General features: G+C 42.1%; 1 protein-coding gene across 4 annotated transcripts in view; it reads left to right on the top strand.

The window, feature by feature from the left end:
• Positions 1–16,547, top strand: part of LOC121002783 (myelin basic protein) — a 190,311-nt gene that overhangs the window by 120,214 nt on the left and 53,550 nt on the right. For 3 of the 4 annotated variants that reach the window (XM_040434326.1, XM_040434324.1, XM_040434323.1), the window contains exon 4: positions 15,649–16,079. In XM_040434326.1, coding sequence (XP_040290260.1) covers positions 15,649–16,079 — 431 coding nt within the window. The remainder of the gene's footprint in view (positions 1–15,648; positions 16,080–16,547) is intronic. The other variant, XM_040434325.1, reaches the window with a different exon arrangement.

Raw genomic sequence — 16,547 nt, 5'->3', positions numbered from 1 at the left:
TACAATTTGTTGTTTCTATAGACCGCAGCATAAAAAACATAACTTTGTATGGGGCATTGGTGTTATGTGATTCATTAACTCTTAAAGGGGTTTTTCTGGATATTAAAATAATGGTCGATTTTTTGAATAAGCCATCAATGTTTGTTTGTAGCGGGGTACATGCCATGTCTGCAGAGGGTACTGGCACTGTGCTCCAAATTATGTGTCCATTTGGCATATGTCTCGCTTTATACTTTTAAAGTGTTGGTATAAGTAGATTGAATTTATCCAGAGAAATATATGTGATCTAACTGAATAGCATAGTTAAAGAGAATCCGTCACAAGAATGAACAATGCAAAGTTTTCCTGGTTGATACTAAAATGAGCATTTTAAAAGTCCAGATAGAGAATGAGAGAGTTTGATCCTGGGGTATTCACAAGCTAAATTCAATCTTCACCCACATAGCCTAATTGACAGACACCTTTCAGTGTACCTCCTCCCCTGCTGCTGACATCTCATTATACTCAGTACAAGCTGCAGTCTCCATGGCTCCAGATAGAGATTGAGAGAATTTGTGCCTGGTGTATTCACAAGCTAAATTCAATCTTCACCCACATAGCCTAATTGACAGACACCTTTCAGTGTACCTCCTCCCCTGCTGCTGACAACTCATTATGCTCAGTCTAAGAAAGCAGCAGATAGTGATAGACTAAAACTACTGCTGGAAAATGTGCTCTCTCACTGCAAATTAGGGTGGCATGTGCGAGATATCAGCAGGGGAGCAGGTACACAGAATCAATCTTACCAGTTACGCTCGGTGCAGATGTGGCTGTACAACACTTGCAGCGTTATTCTGTCCGCGATGGAGACGCAACCAAATGGAACGGAATGCATTTTGGTGCATTCCGTTTCGTTTTGTCCCCTTTAACAATGAATGGGGACAAAACGAAAGCGTTTTCATCTGCTATTGAGATACTATGACTGATCTCAATAGCGGAATTGAAACCTCTAGTGTGAAAGTATCCTTATGTGATGAATACACTTAATTTATAAGCTTTCTTAAAGGGGTTTTCCAGGATTTTGACACTGATGACCTATCCTGAGTATAGGTCATCAGTGTCAAAATCCTGGAAAACCCCTTTAAGAAAGCTTGTAAATATATCCGATCCGTGGGGTCTGACGTCCAGGACCTCCGCTGATAAGCTGTTTGAGAAGGCATTGGCGCTCCACAGCCTTTTCTCAGCTCACCAAGCACAGCGCCATACACTGTATAGCAGTTGTGCTTGGTATCGGTCTCAGCCCCATTCACTTCAATAGGGCTGAGAGCAATACCAAGCACAGCTGCTATACAGTGTATGGCACTGTGCTTGGTAAGCACGGAGAAGGCTGTGGTGCTCACAGGAATGCCAGTGCCTTATCAAACAGCTGATCGGCGGGGGTGTTGGACCCCACCGATCAGATACTTTTGACCTATCCTGCTATACAGTGTATGGCACTGTGCTTGGTAAGCACGGAGAAGGCTGTTGGGCTCACAGGAACGCCAGTGCCTTATCAAACAGCTGATTGGCGGGGGTGTTGGACCCCACCGATCAGATACTTTTGACCTATCCTGATGATAGGTCATCAGTATTAAAGTCCCTGAAAACCCCTATAAGGTAGACATACCAATTAATCCAAAGTTAATCAAAGTGGTCAATTTCAACCAAACCAAATGTTCGTTCACCAGATCATTGTTTGTTCAACCATCAACCAACTTCTATCTCCTGTGTATGGCCTCCTTTAGCCTGTAGCTTTAGCTGGATTATACAGCTATTCTGACAAAGGTTTTCGGTTTAGGGCTCTTTCACACTTGCGTTCTTGTCTTCCGGCATAGAGTTCCGTCGTCGGGGCTCTATGCCGGAAGAATCCTGATCAGGATTATCCTAATGCATTCTGAATGGAGAGAAATCCGTTCAGGATGCATCAGGATGTCTTCAGTTCCGGAACGGAACGTTTTTTGGCCGGAGAAAATACTGCAGCCAAAAATCCGGAACACTTGCCGCAAGGCCGGATCCGGAATTAATGCCCATTGGAAGGCATTGATCCGGATCCGGCCTTAAGCTAAACGTCGTTTCGGCGCATTGCCGGAGCCGACATTTAGCTTTTTCTGAATGGTTACCATGGCTGCCGGGACGCTAAAGTCCTGGCAGCCATGGTAAAGTGTAGCGGGGAGCGGGGGAGCAGTATACTTACCGTCCGTGCGGCTCCCCGAGCGCTCCAGAGTGACGTCAGGGCGCCCCAAGCGCATGGATCATGTGATCGCATGGATCATGTCATCCATGCGCATGGGGCGCTCTGACGTCATTCTGGAGCGCCCCGGGAGCCGCACGGACTGTAAGTATACCGCTCCCCGCTCCTACTATGGCAACCAGGACTTTAATAGCGTCCTGGGTGCCATAGTAACACTGAAAGCATTTGGAAGACGGTTCCGTCTTCAAATGCTTTCAGTACACTTGCATTTTTCCGGATCCGGCGGGCACCTCCGGCAACGGAAGTGCACGCCGGATCCCAACAACGCAAGTGTGAAAGAGGCCTAGTTGCAACAGTCTCGTCAGATCATCTTCATCAAGTTTTGTACTGTGAACTCTGATGACAGATCCCCTTTAAGGACATGGATCCACACAGACTTTTTGGTGACAACTGAAGCGTAGTACAGTGCAGTTGAATGGGTTTACCAGAACCCCATACAGCAAACAGTCCTGAAACCTGCATGCTCTCTGGCATGGATTATTTCAGATTTGCCGTGGATTTCACCCATTGCTGTGCCCATGGCCTCATGTAGTTTTGATCTCAACAGTAGTTTAGGGAAAGGATTTTTGTTGGCAAAACAAGTTAAATCCCTCAATAATATCAATGGTCTATTCCAGTGATATACTTAGCATAGCTTTTGCAGTGCAGATATTAAAACAAAAGAGTCTGCTTATTCTCCAGTTTTCCTTTTTAATTGTCCCAGAAAATATGTATGGTTCAGGAAAACAAAGAAACATTTAGATTTTGTATGGGTGGGCTGACAGAATCCATTTATTTAACAATTGGAATAAGAAAATCTGCAGGCTGTTTGGAGAGCAGCCACATTCCTCTCATAGCTGGAGAATTTCTGTCATAGCAAATCCCACCAGTAGTAAACCATGGACCTTTTTGTTTTCTGCAAGTTCCTCTCTCGTTCTAGGCATCCCCAACCATAGCCAGTACTCTTTATAACAATAAGTGGAGTTTGCTATAGGACTGGACCCACACTAATTCAAAGCTGTGGGCAGCACCCCGGTACAATCGCTTAGACAGCTGATCCATTCATTCTTAGGGGTTTCGTGCAGCCACTATGGACTTACTAAAGACGTTGATCACATATCTCTAACAGAGAGCTCTATAAATATTAAATGGAGTGGTAGTGCACATGCATGACCCTGCTGCATTCAAACAGAGGACACAGGACACCTATTCTCAGGATCTGCGGGGTCCCAGTGTTTTGTTTTTTTTTTGTTTTTTTTTCTGGAGACCAAAATTATTAAATTCACAGTAGTAGGTATTAGGTTCTGTTGGACTAAGGTTGACTTCCCAATATTTTTGAACTGTGATGGAGAAGTTACTTAGAATCGATTGAAATTTGCTACCAACAGATTGCATTGAGTCAAAATGTAATTAAAGACAATATGCTGTTAATTAGACCTGTTAAATACAGTTGCAAAAAAAAAGTATGTGAACCCTTTGGAATGATATATATTTCTGCACAAATTGGTCATAAAATGTGATCTGATCTTCATCTAAGTCACAACAATAGACAATCACAGTCTGCTTAAACTAATAACACACAAAGAATTAAATGTTTTTATTGAACACACCATGTAAACATTCACATTGCAGGTGGAACAAGTATGTGAACCCCTAGCCTAATGACATCGCCAAGAGCTAATTGGAGTGAGGTGTCCAATCAATGAGATGAGATTGGAGGTGTTGGTTACAGCTGCCCTGCCCTATAAAAAACACACACTAGTTCTGGGTTTGCTTTTCACAAGAAGCATTGCTTGATGTGAATGATGCCTCGCACAAAAGAGCTTTCAGAAGACCTACGATTAAGAATTCTTGACTTGCATAAAGCTGGAAAGGGTTATAAAAGTATCTCGAAAAGTCTTGCTGTTCATCAAGTCGACGGTTCATCTTCAGTCGACGGTAAGCCAAATTGTCTATAAATGGAGAAAGTTCAGCACTGCTGCTACTCTCCCTAGGAGTGGCCGTCCTGTAAAGATGACTGCAAGAGCACAGCGCAGACTGCTCAATGAGGTGAAGAAGAATCCTAGAGTGTAAGCTAAAGACTTACAAAAGTCTCTGGCATATGCTAACATCCCTGTTAGCGAATCTACGATACGTAAAACACTAAACAAGAATGGATTTCATGGGAGGATACCACAGAGGAAGACACTGCTGTCCAAAAAAAACATTGCTGCACGTTTACAGTTTGCACAATAGCACCTGGATGTTCCACAGCAGTACTGGCAAAATATTCTTTGGACAGATGAAACCAAAGTTGAGTTAGATTTTTGAAAAACAGACTTTTCTAAAATTAGATTAGTGGTATACGAGTCCCTATCAGACTGGAGCAGTTTCATTGGAGTCCAGGAGAAATGGGACTACTTAAAAGTGGCACTATTGAAGGCAACAGAAGATTGCATTAGGCTTGTCAGTAAAAGCAAAAAAAGGAAGAGACCACTGTGGTACTCAGCAGAAGTGGCCAAAATCATTAAAAACAAAAAGATAGCATTTAGGAATTATAAAAAAAAAAAAAAAAAAAACGAGCATGACAGACAAATTTATAAGATTAGGCAGAGAGAGGCCAAACAAGTTATAAGAGCTTCTAAAGCACAGGCAGAAGAGAAATTAGCTCAGTCAGGGAAAAAAGGCAATAAGGCATTCTTCAGATACATAAATGAAAAAAGGAAACTAAAACAAGGAATTACCAAATTAAAAGAACTAGCTGACTGCCTCAATGAATACTTCTGTTCAGTTTTTACAAAGGAAAATGAAGGAGAAGGACCTCAGTTGGGAAAGAAGACTAATGAATCTTTTGACGCATGTGTCTTTACAGAGGAAGAGGTTCTAAGTCAACTGTCTAAAATTAATACAAATAAGTCACAGGGGCCTGATGGGATACACCCAAAGCTATTAAAAGAGCTCAGCGGTGAACTAGCAAAACCATTATCAGATTTATTTAACCAATCACTGGCAACAGGAGTCATCCCAGAAGATTGGAAATTAGCAAATGTTGTGCCCATTCACAAGAAAGGTACCGTAGTAGGGAGGAATCGGGCAACTATAGGCCAGTAAGCCTGACATCAATAGTGGGGAAATTAATGGAAACCATACTTAAGGAGAGGATTGTGGACCATCTAAAATCCCATGGATTGAAAGATGAAAAACAGCATGGGTTTACTTCAGGGAGATCATGTCAAACTAATCTTATAGATTTTTTTGATTGGGTGACTAAAATAATAGATGGAGGAGGTGCAGTAGACATCGCTTATCTAGACTTTAGTAAGGCTTTAGATACTGTCCCACATAGAAGGCTTATCAATAAAGTGCAGTCATTGGGCTTGGACTCCCATATTGTTGAATGGATTAGGCAGTGGCTGAGGGACAGGCAACAGAGGGTTGTAGTCAATGGAGTATATTCAGACCAAGGTCTTGTTACCAGTGGGGTACCTCAGGGATCTGTTCTGGGACCCATATTGTTTAATATCTTTATCAGCGAAATTGCAGAAGGCCTCAATGGTAAGGTGTGTCTTTTTGCTGATGACACAAAGATTTGTAACAGGGTTGATGTTCCTGGAGGAATACACCAAATGGAGAAGGACTTAGGAAAACTAGAGGAATGGTCAAAAATCTGGCAACTAAAATTTTATGTTGATAAGTGCAAGATAATGCACCTGGGACGTAAAAACCCAAGAGCAGAATATAAAATCAGTGATACAGTCCTAACCTCAGTATCTGAGGAAAGGGATTTAGGGATCATTATTTCAGAAGACTTAAAGGTAGGCAGACAATGTCACAGAGCAGCAGGAAATGCTAGCAGAATGCTTGGGTGTATAGCAAGAGGAATTACCAGTAGAAAGAGGGAGGTGCTCATGCCGCTCTACAGAGCACTAGTGAGACCTCATTTGGAGTATTGTGCTCAGTACTGGAGACCATATCTCCAGAAGGATATTGATACTTTGGAGAGAGTTCAGAGAAGAGCTACTAAACTGGTACATGGATTGCAGGATAAAACTTACCAGGAAAGATTAAAGGACCTTAACATGTATAGCTTGGAAGAAAGACGAGACAGAGGGGATATGATAGAAACTTTTAAATACATAAAGGGAATCAACAAGGTAAAAGAGGAAAGAATATTTAAAAGAAGAAAAACTGCTACAAGAGGACATAGTTTTAAATTAGAGGGGCAAAGGTTTAAAAGTAATATCAGGAAGTATTACTTTACTGAGAGAGTAGTGGATGCATGGAATAGCCTTCCTGCAGAAGTGGCAGCTGCAAATACAGTGGAGGAGTTTAAGCATGCATGGGATAGGCATAAGGCCATCCTTCATATAAGATAAAGCCAGGGGCTATCCATAGTATTTAGTATATTGGGCAGACTAGATGGGCCAAATGGTTCTTATCTGCCGACACATTCTATGTTTCTATGTTTGGAAGAAACACACAACACTATGTGTGGAGAAAAAGAGGCTCAGCACACCAACATCAAAACCTCATCCCAACTGTGAAATATGGTGGTGGCATCATGGTTTGGGGCTCCTTTTCTGCGTCAGGGCCTGGACGGATTGCTATCATCGAAGGAAAAATGAATTCCCAAGTTTATCAAGACGTTTTGCAGGAGAACTTAAGGCCATCTGTCCACCAGCTAAAGCTCAACAGAAGATAGGTGTTGCAACAGGACAACGACCCAAAGCATAGAAGTAAATCAACAACAGAATGGCTTAAACAGAAGAAAATAAGCCTTCTGGAGTGGCCCAGTGAGAGTCCTGACCTCAACCCGATTGAGATGCTGTGGCATGACCAAAAGAAAGCGATTCACACCAGACATCCCAAGAATATTGCTGAACTGTTCTGTAAAGAGGAATGGTCAAGAATTACTCCTGACCGTTGTGCACTTCTGATCTGCAACTACAGGAAACGTTTGGTTGAAGTTATTGCTGCCAAATCAGGTTCAACCAGTTATTAAATCCAAGGGTTCACATACTTTTTCCACCTGCACTGTGAATGTTTACATGGTGTGTTCAATAAAAACATGGTAACATTTAATTCTTTGTGTGTTATTAGTTTAAGAAGACTGGGATTGTCTATTGTTGTGACTTAGATGAAGATCAGATCACATTTTATGACCAATTTGTGCAGAAATCCATATCATTCCAAAGGGTTCACATACTTTTTCTTGCAACTGTATGTATTTTTGTTCATCTTTTGGTTATTTCAGATTAACCAAGGGTCCCAAAATATAGTTACATATGTAAGTATGGCTGAAAATAGGCACAATCCGTCAAGTTCAACCAAGGGAATAAAAGAGGATGTGTATGGAGGGGGAGCTAAATTTTAGACTTTCTGGTACATACTGTAGCCCTGATGTTCCATCTTTAGGATCAGCTATTAGGGTGTGATTGGTGGGGATTCAACCCCCCTTCCCTCCCTAGGTACCCGCACCCATCAGCAAAGAAAGAACCTTTGGCATTCCAGCGAGGACAGTAGCCCCTTCTGCTGATCAGGGGTCAGACCTGCTAAAGTAGAGCTTCACAGTCACAATTTTTTGCAGAAATGCAAAACCTGGAGTTCCAGCTTTGTAAATGACCCCCAATGAATTTCCATTACAAAGATTAAAGGGAACCTGTCACCAGAAAATTCTATGTTAACCCAGGCACAATGCATTGTAAGACGAGCTCAGCTGAATGTATTGATACTTTTAACGTAGCGATCCGTTGCTTCTTATTGAAAATGAGCAGTTAAATACACCAAGGTACGCCACCACTTTGTGCACTCTTGCTTCCACTGTCAGCTCTTCTTTCTCCCTCTTGATTGACACGACCAGACCAGATGACAACGGCGGAACCTGGTCCTCGCAATCAAGAAGAGGGAGGGGCTGGAAGAGGAAGCAGGAGGAGCAAGGGTGCAGAGAAAGCCCTGGGCCTGCCCGCAGAGCACTCAACTGTTCATTAACATATGGATTATAAGTATGTTTTCTCCAAATAAAAGCAAGATGAAAGCTATTACTTATCTGAGCAGAGCTAGCCCTATAAGGCGTTGTGCCTGGTTGAATAGTGAATTTCCTTTTGACAGATTTCCTTTAAAGGTTGACCACTTCATATAAATGTCAAGTCTGTGTTTTAGAGATTGACCAAAAAATGCAGTCATCACTTTTCTCTCCCGAGTATTTGATCTTGCTTGATCTTGAAAAGCCTAAACCTGTAGGCGTTCAGAGACCAAATGTGAAAACCAGAAAAGCTGTAATGTGCAAGGTGGCAAAAGCACTTTTACTTGAATTTTTTATAAGTTTCCAAGATATGCACATTAAAATATTGCAACCTTTTAGCAATGACTTTGACATTTTATGTGCGGTAACTTTCCTGTTATGTTTGCGAAGAAGGGCAGATCTGGACAGTCAACATGCTGTAACCTCCCTCATCCATTATTTATAATGTTTGTATATTCATATTGTTTTTCACCTATGCTGTCGCTTCACGTGTGACTTCTTCCGTTTGACATTGCCATGTACTGTTGAGGCACTGTTGCCTCTGTATTTTAATCTCCCATTGGTTCAGGCTCCCTGGAATGTTTTACTTGAATAACAATATTAAACCTTTTGATTTACTTCACTTTTTTTTTTTTTTGTTAGATTGTGAGTTCTATGCCAGATAGCAAATATTTTGTAGCATATATGATGACATTTTATTGGTTTTATGCTATGTTACATGTACATTTTCAGTTCCGTACAGATCGATACAATAGTAATTTTAGGAATAAGGGGGCATGTATTATCCCCATAAGCCAGACAAGTTTCAAAGGTTGGCACTCAACATACTTGCACAAAATTGCTTGAGTTTTTTGAGGGGTTTGAGCCCCAATCATCACTTTTCCAAAAAGTGAGGAGAGTGGGGAGCATGTGCTGCAGGGTCACATGTGTTATATCATCTACACCAGGAAACTGGCATAGACTCTAACAGAAATCTACACCTGGTTCCTTGCTGGTGTACATTTCCATTTTGGCGGAGATGCAACACAATTATTAAGAGGTCTTGACCTGTCTAGTGGGGGACAGGTCAAGACCATTGTGTAATTTTCTGTTATCAGTAAATGACCCCCTAATTTTTTTTGTTTTAGAGTGGTGTTGGGCATATGGCAGATTGTGAGCTAATCAGGCAGGTCAACTGTTGGGTTCCATCACAGAAGTGGGAAACAAGCCATTTTTCCATGCCATTTGCTTTTTACAGGCCGACGTTTCTAGTGATATGCTCCTTGGTGAATTGAATAAGGACTTATGTCTAGAGCAGTACTTTTAGCTGGAGTGGTCATGTACACTCGTCCAAACAGCACAATGATTCTGTATGGGGATGAGCGATGGCATTAACGCTTATTCTTCCCTATACTGTGGAGGAGATCGCTGCATATAAATGCAGTGGTCTCCTCCACTGACAAGCAAGCGATAGTCAGGAAGGAACGTCTCCTTCCCGACAATCAGTCCATGTAAAGGGGCCTTAACAATTTCGCTAATTGATGTGGAAGTTTTGCCTATTACACGATTCCTGATTTGTAACAGAGAGAGGACAGTACCACTCAATGTTAATAGGAAATTACAGCTCGGCTCTTAATCCGTCGTTATATGGAGATTATATTTACACAAGCAGTGCATGTGCACTATAGCATGACTTTATGCCCAGAAAGGACATACCTGCCTCTGGGAAACCATCATGTTCATTACTTAATCGGAGGCTGAACTGTAAAATTATATATCATGATTTCGCTAAAGCAATTACATCCATTTAGATCTCTCTGTATTTAATGAAATAGATGCAGTATAACATTTCCTTGCCACATTATATCCCATCATATTCTACAGGCTGGTATTATTTTACGTTTCCGAAATGTTGCTATCTATACCTTCTTGGTATTCTAGCTTCATTAGTTCTAATGAATATGTGGGACTTTACATTCATATTTTTATGAAGGTGTTGTGCAGTATGATTTTTACCAATGAGAGAAATGGTGTATACACAAATCAAACATAATCCTTCACATAATCTACCAGAGAATTGCATTTCCCTGGTTCAGTGCTCAAGTGTCTCCTCCGATATCTGATTAATCCTTCCACATTAATCTGTAGGTACAGCCCGGAGTTTGAGTGACATTAAGGCAGTCACCAGCTGCTTATCCTCATGTTGCTTATTAGAACTGTCACTGGTAACAATGTAGCAAAAGGGCAGCGGATGATGGAGAAATACTGTAGATTGTTTTTGTACTTTGTGAGCCATAGGGAGCTGTGCGGTCCTCCAAAGGGTAATGGAAGATGAATGACGTTAATGTGAAAGCACCACATATGGCACTGGCTCCAGCCGAGTGACTGAGCTCTATTACCATGCTCATTACGTATTACGTAAAGGGGTTCTGACCTTTTTCAATATATATGAAATAAATCTGTTTAACCAAGAAATAAAGTATCATTTTTTTTTCCAGTTGGTTTTAATTCTCTGAATGCAGGTTAGGGGTATACAGAAGCATGTTTTCATAGTGCTTGCTATGCTATGTCTATATATATATATCAATTTATGTACATTTAAGATATATATGCAATTGGATGTTTATTTCATTTCCAGTTTTTGAAGCCATTGAATATCAAACGCCGTTATCCAGCCTGAACCAAACCATAATAGGCAGCGTTTTTGAGGGTACTAGTGGCCTCACAGCAGAGCCAGCAATGCCAGCTGCCGGAGTTCTGTTTCTCTCATTGGAGGCCACACCCTGCACCTGGGCCATAGGGCATGTGTCCTCCCTGGCTCTTAAAGACCCAGGGCACCTGTATACCAATCTTCACCAGCCAATGGCTGGACACATGTTGGTACTTGAGGTGCCTTTCCCAAGGGAGAGGTACTTGAGCAATTGGTTTCTATAGCATGCAACATCCTGCAAATGTGCTATAATCAGTTTGCCTGCTTGTGTACCGACTTCTGTCTGATTCCTGGATTCTTTCTCTCTGATGCCTGACCTGACCCATGCCTGTTCTGTGTTCCAACCCTGTGCTGCCTGCCCTGATCTTTGGACTGATTTTCAGATTCAAATAAACTCTGCCTGCCTTGACCATGGCCTGCCACTGACCATGAGCTTTGCCTGATTCCTTGGTGCTTCGCACAGGTGTCTCTGGCCCCTGCAGTTCAGCAGCCCACCACACCTGGACTAGAGGTAGCAGCCTGGTGCCTCCCCTGCAGCTAAGGCCAGATCTCTGTATAGGGGATAAAGGGTCAAAAAACAGGGGACTGCCAGGATAACGCCAAAGTCACGCGGTGGATCCATATCCACTGCCTCTAACAGTTGTATTAGCATCACAGGGAACGGGAAGTTTAAATCCTGGATGGAGAATACAGCCTTCACTCAGAGCAGAGGAGGAGGGATTTATGGGTTTCATTTACTTTAGCATTAGGGAATGCACATAGAGCCCTACCAATACTGGTGCGCACAATTTTTGCTGGTTCAAAACTTGATATAGTTGGAAAATTCTTTTGAAGCCAATACATATTCATAGATTTTGTCTAATATGTCTGTGTTTGTGTTTATTTCTATTGCTTAAAATCTCATTTTCGGAGCAGTTGCAGCAGTCAACTGGTTTGTGTTCCTTGGAGAATAAAAATGCTCTTGTGGCATAAATATTCTTTGTATTAACGCACGCAGCTATTTTTAGTTGACAATAAGAGTCTGTTATACAGTATTAATATGCAACAGGCAGTGTTCCTTACACTAGTTGTTTTTCCATATTGCTTCAAGGCGTTGTATAGATTTAGATGTGGATCAGCTTTATCCCTTAAAGTCTGGACTCTGCTTCTAAATCCTTAACATAAAATATTTGGATTTCATTGCATTAACAGTAGAAAGCTGAGATCAGCAGCTGGGGGATAGTTACATGCTTGTCCACCAGTCAGTACTATAGGGCTTTATTTCTATATATGTGTTTTTGTTTAGTTTTTTCATCTGTAATATTTTTATTAAAGTGCCAGTGACCTAAAAAAAAAACTATAAATCTAGACATTGCTATTTTTTTCTATAAACTTTGAACTAACACCTGGCAGCAGTGTTTTTGGTCAAAAATGTTATGGTGTTTTTATTATAGTTAGCACTAAATATCCTGATACGTGAATTCTTATTACATTCAGGTGGCTACCTAATATTATGCATTTTTTATTTTTTTTATTTAATAAAATGATCTTTTTATATATACTAAATATTGGTGTTTTTGTTTCTTGTTTTTTTTTTTTTGTTTTTTCTTTTATATTACATAATTTATAAAAAATTTAGGTATACTAAAATACAATGTTATGGGGAGGGGGACCTGTGGATGACGCTGCTATGGGGGAGATCTGTGGATGGCACATATAGCATAGGATGCTATATAGTGTCATCCATAGATCCCCCCCATAGTATAGTCATCCACAGATCCCCCTCCCCATAACATTGTCATCCACAGATCCCCCTCCCCATAACAGTGCCATCCACAGATCCCCTTCCCCATAACAGTGCACAGATCCCCCTCCCCATAACAGTGTCATCCACAGATCCCCATAACAGTGTCATCCACAGATCCCCCATAACAGTGCCATCCACAGATCCCCCCATAATAGTGCTATCCACAGATCCCCATAACAGTGCCATCCACAGATCCCCCCATAATAGTGCTATCCACAGATCCCCCATAACAGTGTCATCCACAGATCCCCATAACAGTGTCATCCACAGAACCTCTCCATAACAGTGCCATCCACAGAACCAGTCCATAACAGTGCCATCCACAGAACCCCTCCGATGAAGGCCCCCGGCGGCTGTTCTCGGAACTGCCTGCTCCCGCTGACCGCATTTGATTTCAGACCGGCTCGCGGCACAGGCACAGGTAAGGGCTTACCTGTGCATCGCCGGACGGGTGAGTCAAGATGGCAGCCCGCATGTGTTCGTTTGCGAACTGACCATCACTGGTCCTGAACCTGTAAACTGTCGCAGTCCTAGTGAATGCTGGCGCATCAGACAGGATTGTCAGTGGCTTGTGGAAAATCTCCACAAGAATGAAGTTGCTGCTTTTTCTAGGTTTATGTAAAAAAAATGCTTATTCTTTGTATATTTAATGAAATGTTACACAACTTTATCATTTTATTTGCAGCCTAGTTTCTCACCATTATCAAAAACGTAGCTTGCTGTCAGTGAGTGAAAGCTTTCAAGCTTACATCTGGGGTCTAAAATCAGGGGAATCTGTCAGCTCCCTTATACTGCCCCCACTGAGGCCAGGATAGTGTAGCAACAGACCCACTGATTTCGGCAGCATTCAGTACTTTTACAGTACTGACCTGCCAAAGCCCATAGTGCAATAGAGATAAGTCCGGACGATGATTGACAATTTTCTCTCCTATTCTGTTTCCCAAGAATACTCCCAATAATCTGTCCATGTAAGGCTACTTTCACACTTGCGTTCAGAGCGGATCCGTCTGCTGTCTGCACAGACGGATCCGCTCCTATAATGCAGACGTTTGGATCCGTTCAGAACGGATCCGTCTGCATTATAACTTAGAAAAAATTCTAAGTGTGAAAGTAGTTCAGACGGATCCGTCCAGACTTTACATTGAAAGTCAATGGGGGACGGATCCGTTTGAAAATTGAGCCATACTGTGTCATCTTCAAACGGATCCGTCCCCATTGACTTACATTGTAAGTCTGGACGGATCCGTTTGCCTCCGCACGGCCAGGCGGACACCCGAACGCTGCAAGCAGCGTTCAGGTGTCCGCTTGCTGAGCGGAGCGGAGGCTGAACGCTGCCAGACTGAGGCATTCTGAGCGGATCCGCGTCCACTCAGAATGCATTAGGGCAGTACGGATGCGTTCGGGGCCGCTTGTGAGACCCTTCAAACGGAGCTCACAAGCGGACACTCGAACGCTAGTGTGAAAGTAGCCTTACTAAAATATACCATTCTTAAAAGGATTGTATCATCAAAAAATGACCTATTGTTTAGATTATGTTTTTATAGTAAACATATTTTGAAATAATTTTTGGTGATGTTAGTTTTAATTTTCCATGTCAACATCTATATTAAACAAAAAAAAGACCTAAAATCCATCAATTTTCTCACTGGCCACTAAAGCTGGCCTTAAACATTAGTCTATAGTCATCCGAACCCGCTGAGAACCGTGGGTTTAGTCAACACTTTAATGTGTATTGGAAGCTCCCGACTCTCCCCCGACAGATCATGTCAGGTAAGACAAGAATCGGGCGAAATTAATATTTTTGCCCGATCCTTTTGTTCTCCCGGAAGATAAGCCACCGCCAGAAGTGTCTGGCAGCGGTTTTCTCTGCTCTTCCCATAAAATATACCTACACGTTCAGCCGGACCAAATGTCTATGGGCAAGCAGGGAGAGATAGCTGTCCGTCGTTCAGCCCACGATCGTTCGGCCAACAGCTATTGAATGTATATGGGCACCTTTAGCCTAATAATAGACCCCACTTATTGATCTGTACAGATCACTTTACTGCAGTTATCTGCTTATCAGTACAGGCAGGATTACAATAACATATCACCTTTGTATACATAACACAGGATCCACCATTTACAATAGGTGATATCACAGCTTATGTGCTCCCTCCTGACCACTGCTTTTAACAGGCAGGAAAAAAATAGGTGACACATTCTCTTTAAGTAGTTATATACCCAATGGTAAAGTAGAAAAATTGTGGAAACAAGTCCAGCACAACTTCCTTCTAAATAAAATGTAGTCTTTTACTGGAGTCGTCTAAAACCGCATACAGACCAAGGCAGAAACAATCTGACTCTTTTCGAGCTACTACAAGCTTGTAATCATAGAATCTCTAGAATGTCTTAGAATCTCTATGATTATGGGCTAGTAGTAGCCCTAAATGCGTCAGCATCTTTCTGCGTCTTCTGTATGCAGTTTTATTCAGAAGGAAGTTGTGCAGGACTATTTGTGTTACTGTGTGGCCCACACTTCCTTCAAAGGTCAGCTGACTGTCATTTTGGTAAAGTACTGCAAAAACTTGGCCGCAAGGTATGTGGCATGGGTATGTTACAAGAGTCCTTTAGAAAACCTTATAAACAGGGGGTTTATTTCACTTACTTGCTGTCATTTCTGTTGGGAGTTGACTTCTAATAAGTTCTGATCAAGCTTGTTATGTACAAACCACATCTATAGAACTGCTAGGAATGTTGAGGCATTTTTTAACCTTACATCTTGAGAAGTATTCTCCCGTGTTCCTTGCAGTTCCTCCCTCTGAAATGCCATGAACATATTCTTAGATCTTTGCGTGAAATGGCTAAATCAGGATAGGGAGAAGAAGGAATCATTGTCTTCTATTCACAGCCCTGCATTCACATCTCCCTCTTATTATTTGCAGCAGATGTGAACCAGAACAATGGCACCTCATCCAAGGACACGGCGGTGACTGACTCCACGAGCACAGAAGACCCCGAGAATGATTGGAAGGATGCCAACCCAGCTGACGCTGCCTCTCGCCCACATTTAGTCCGCCTCTTTTCCCGAGATGCTCCTGGAAGGGAGGACAACACCTTCAAAGATCGGCCCTCTGAGTCAGATGAGCTTCAAACCATCCCAGAGGACAGTGGAACAACTTCACCAGAAACGGATTTGATGGCATCACAGAAACTGTCTCGTACTCACGGATCAAAACAAATGGCATCAGCAAGTACTTCTGACCACCACTCTAGGCATGGCCATGGAGCCCACGGGCGGTACAGGGACTCGGGTATTCTTGACTCACTGGGCAGGCTCTTTGGAGGTGAAAGGCATGTTCCTAGGAAGGGAAAGGTGAGCACTGAGGAATAGAGAAAATTATTAGCGGGAGTCAAATGAACTGGGGGGACAGTGGATATCTTGTGATATATAATATAATACCTAAAATGTTGTCCTAAAATGTAGTGAATTTTTAGCGCCTTATTCACTAAACACATTGTGCTGTGTCAATTGGTACTAACCAGTATTGAATGGGGTAGTAGCTTCTGGATTGGGCTCTGGTAAGTGATTTCCTCAGTTTACCTAGAGGTGGCTGTATCCGCAATCATCATGACATTGACGCAAGTGTGAATTTGATTTACTGACCAAAAGCTTTCTGTATATTCCATGAATTGTAGAAATCATTGATTCGTGCTTTTATAAGTAGTGTTTTAGGAAATATTGATATTAACCATCCAGTTTGGTGCCTTATACCACGAAAGAGATGTCCATATTCCTTATTCTATTGTGCTTAATCCACACACGGGACATGATTTATGGCGG

The sequence above is a fragment of the Bufo bufo genome, chromosome 5 (genome assembly GCF_905171765.1).
Source record: "Bufo bufo chromosome 5, aBufBuf1.1, whole genome shotgun sequence".
In the NCBI taxonomy this organism is placed as follows: domain Eukaryota; kingdom Metazoa; phylum Chordata; class Amphibia; order Anura; family Bufonidae; genus Bufo; species Bufo bufo.
Note: the sequence above shows the minus strand (reverse complement) of the source record. Positions and strands in the feature narration are given on the sequence as shown.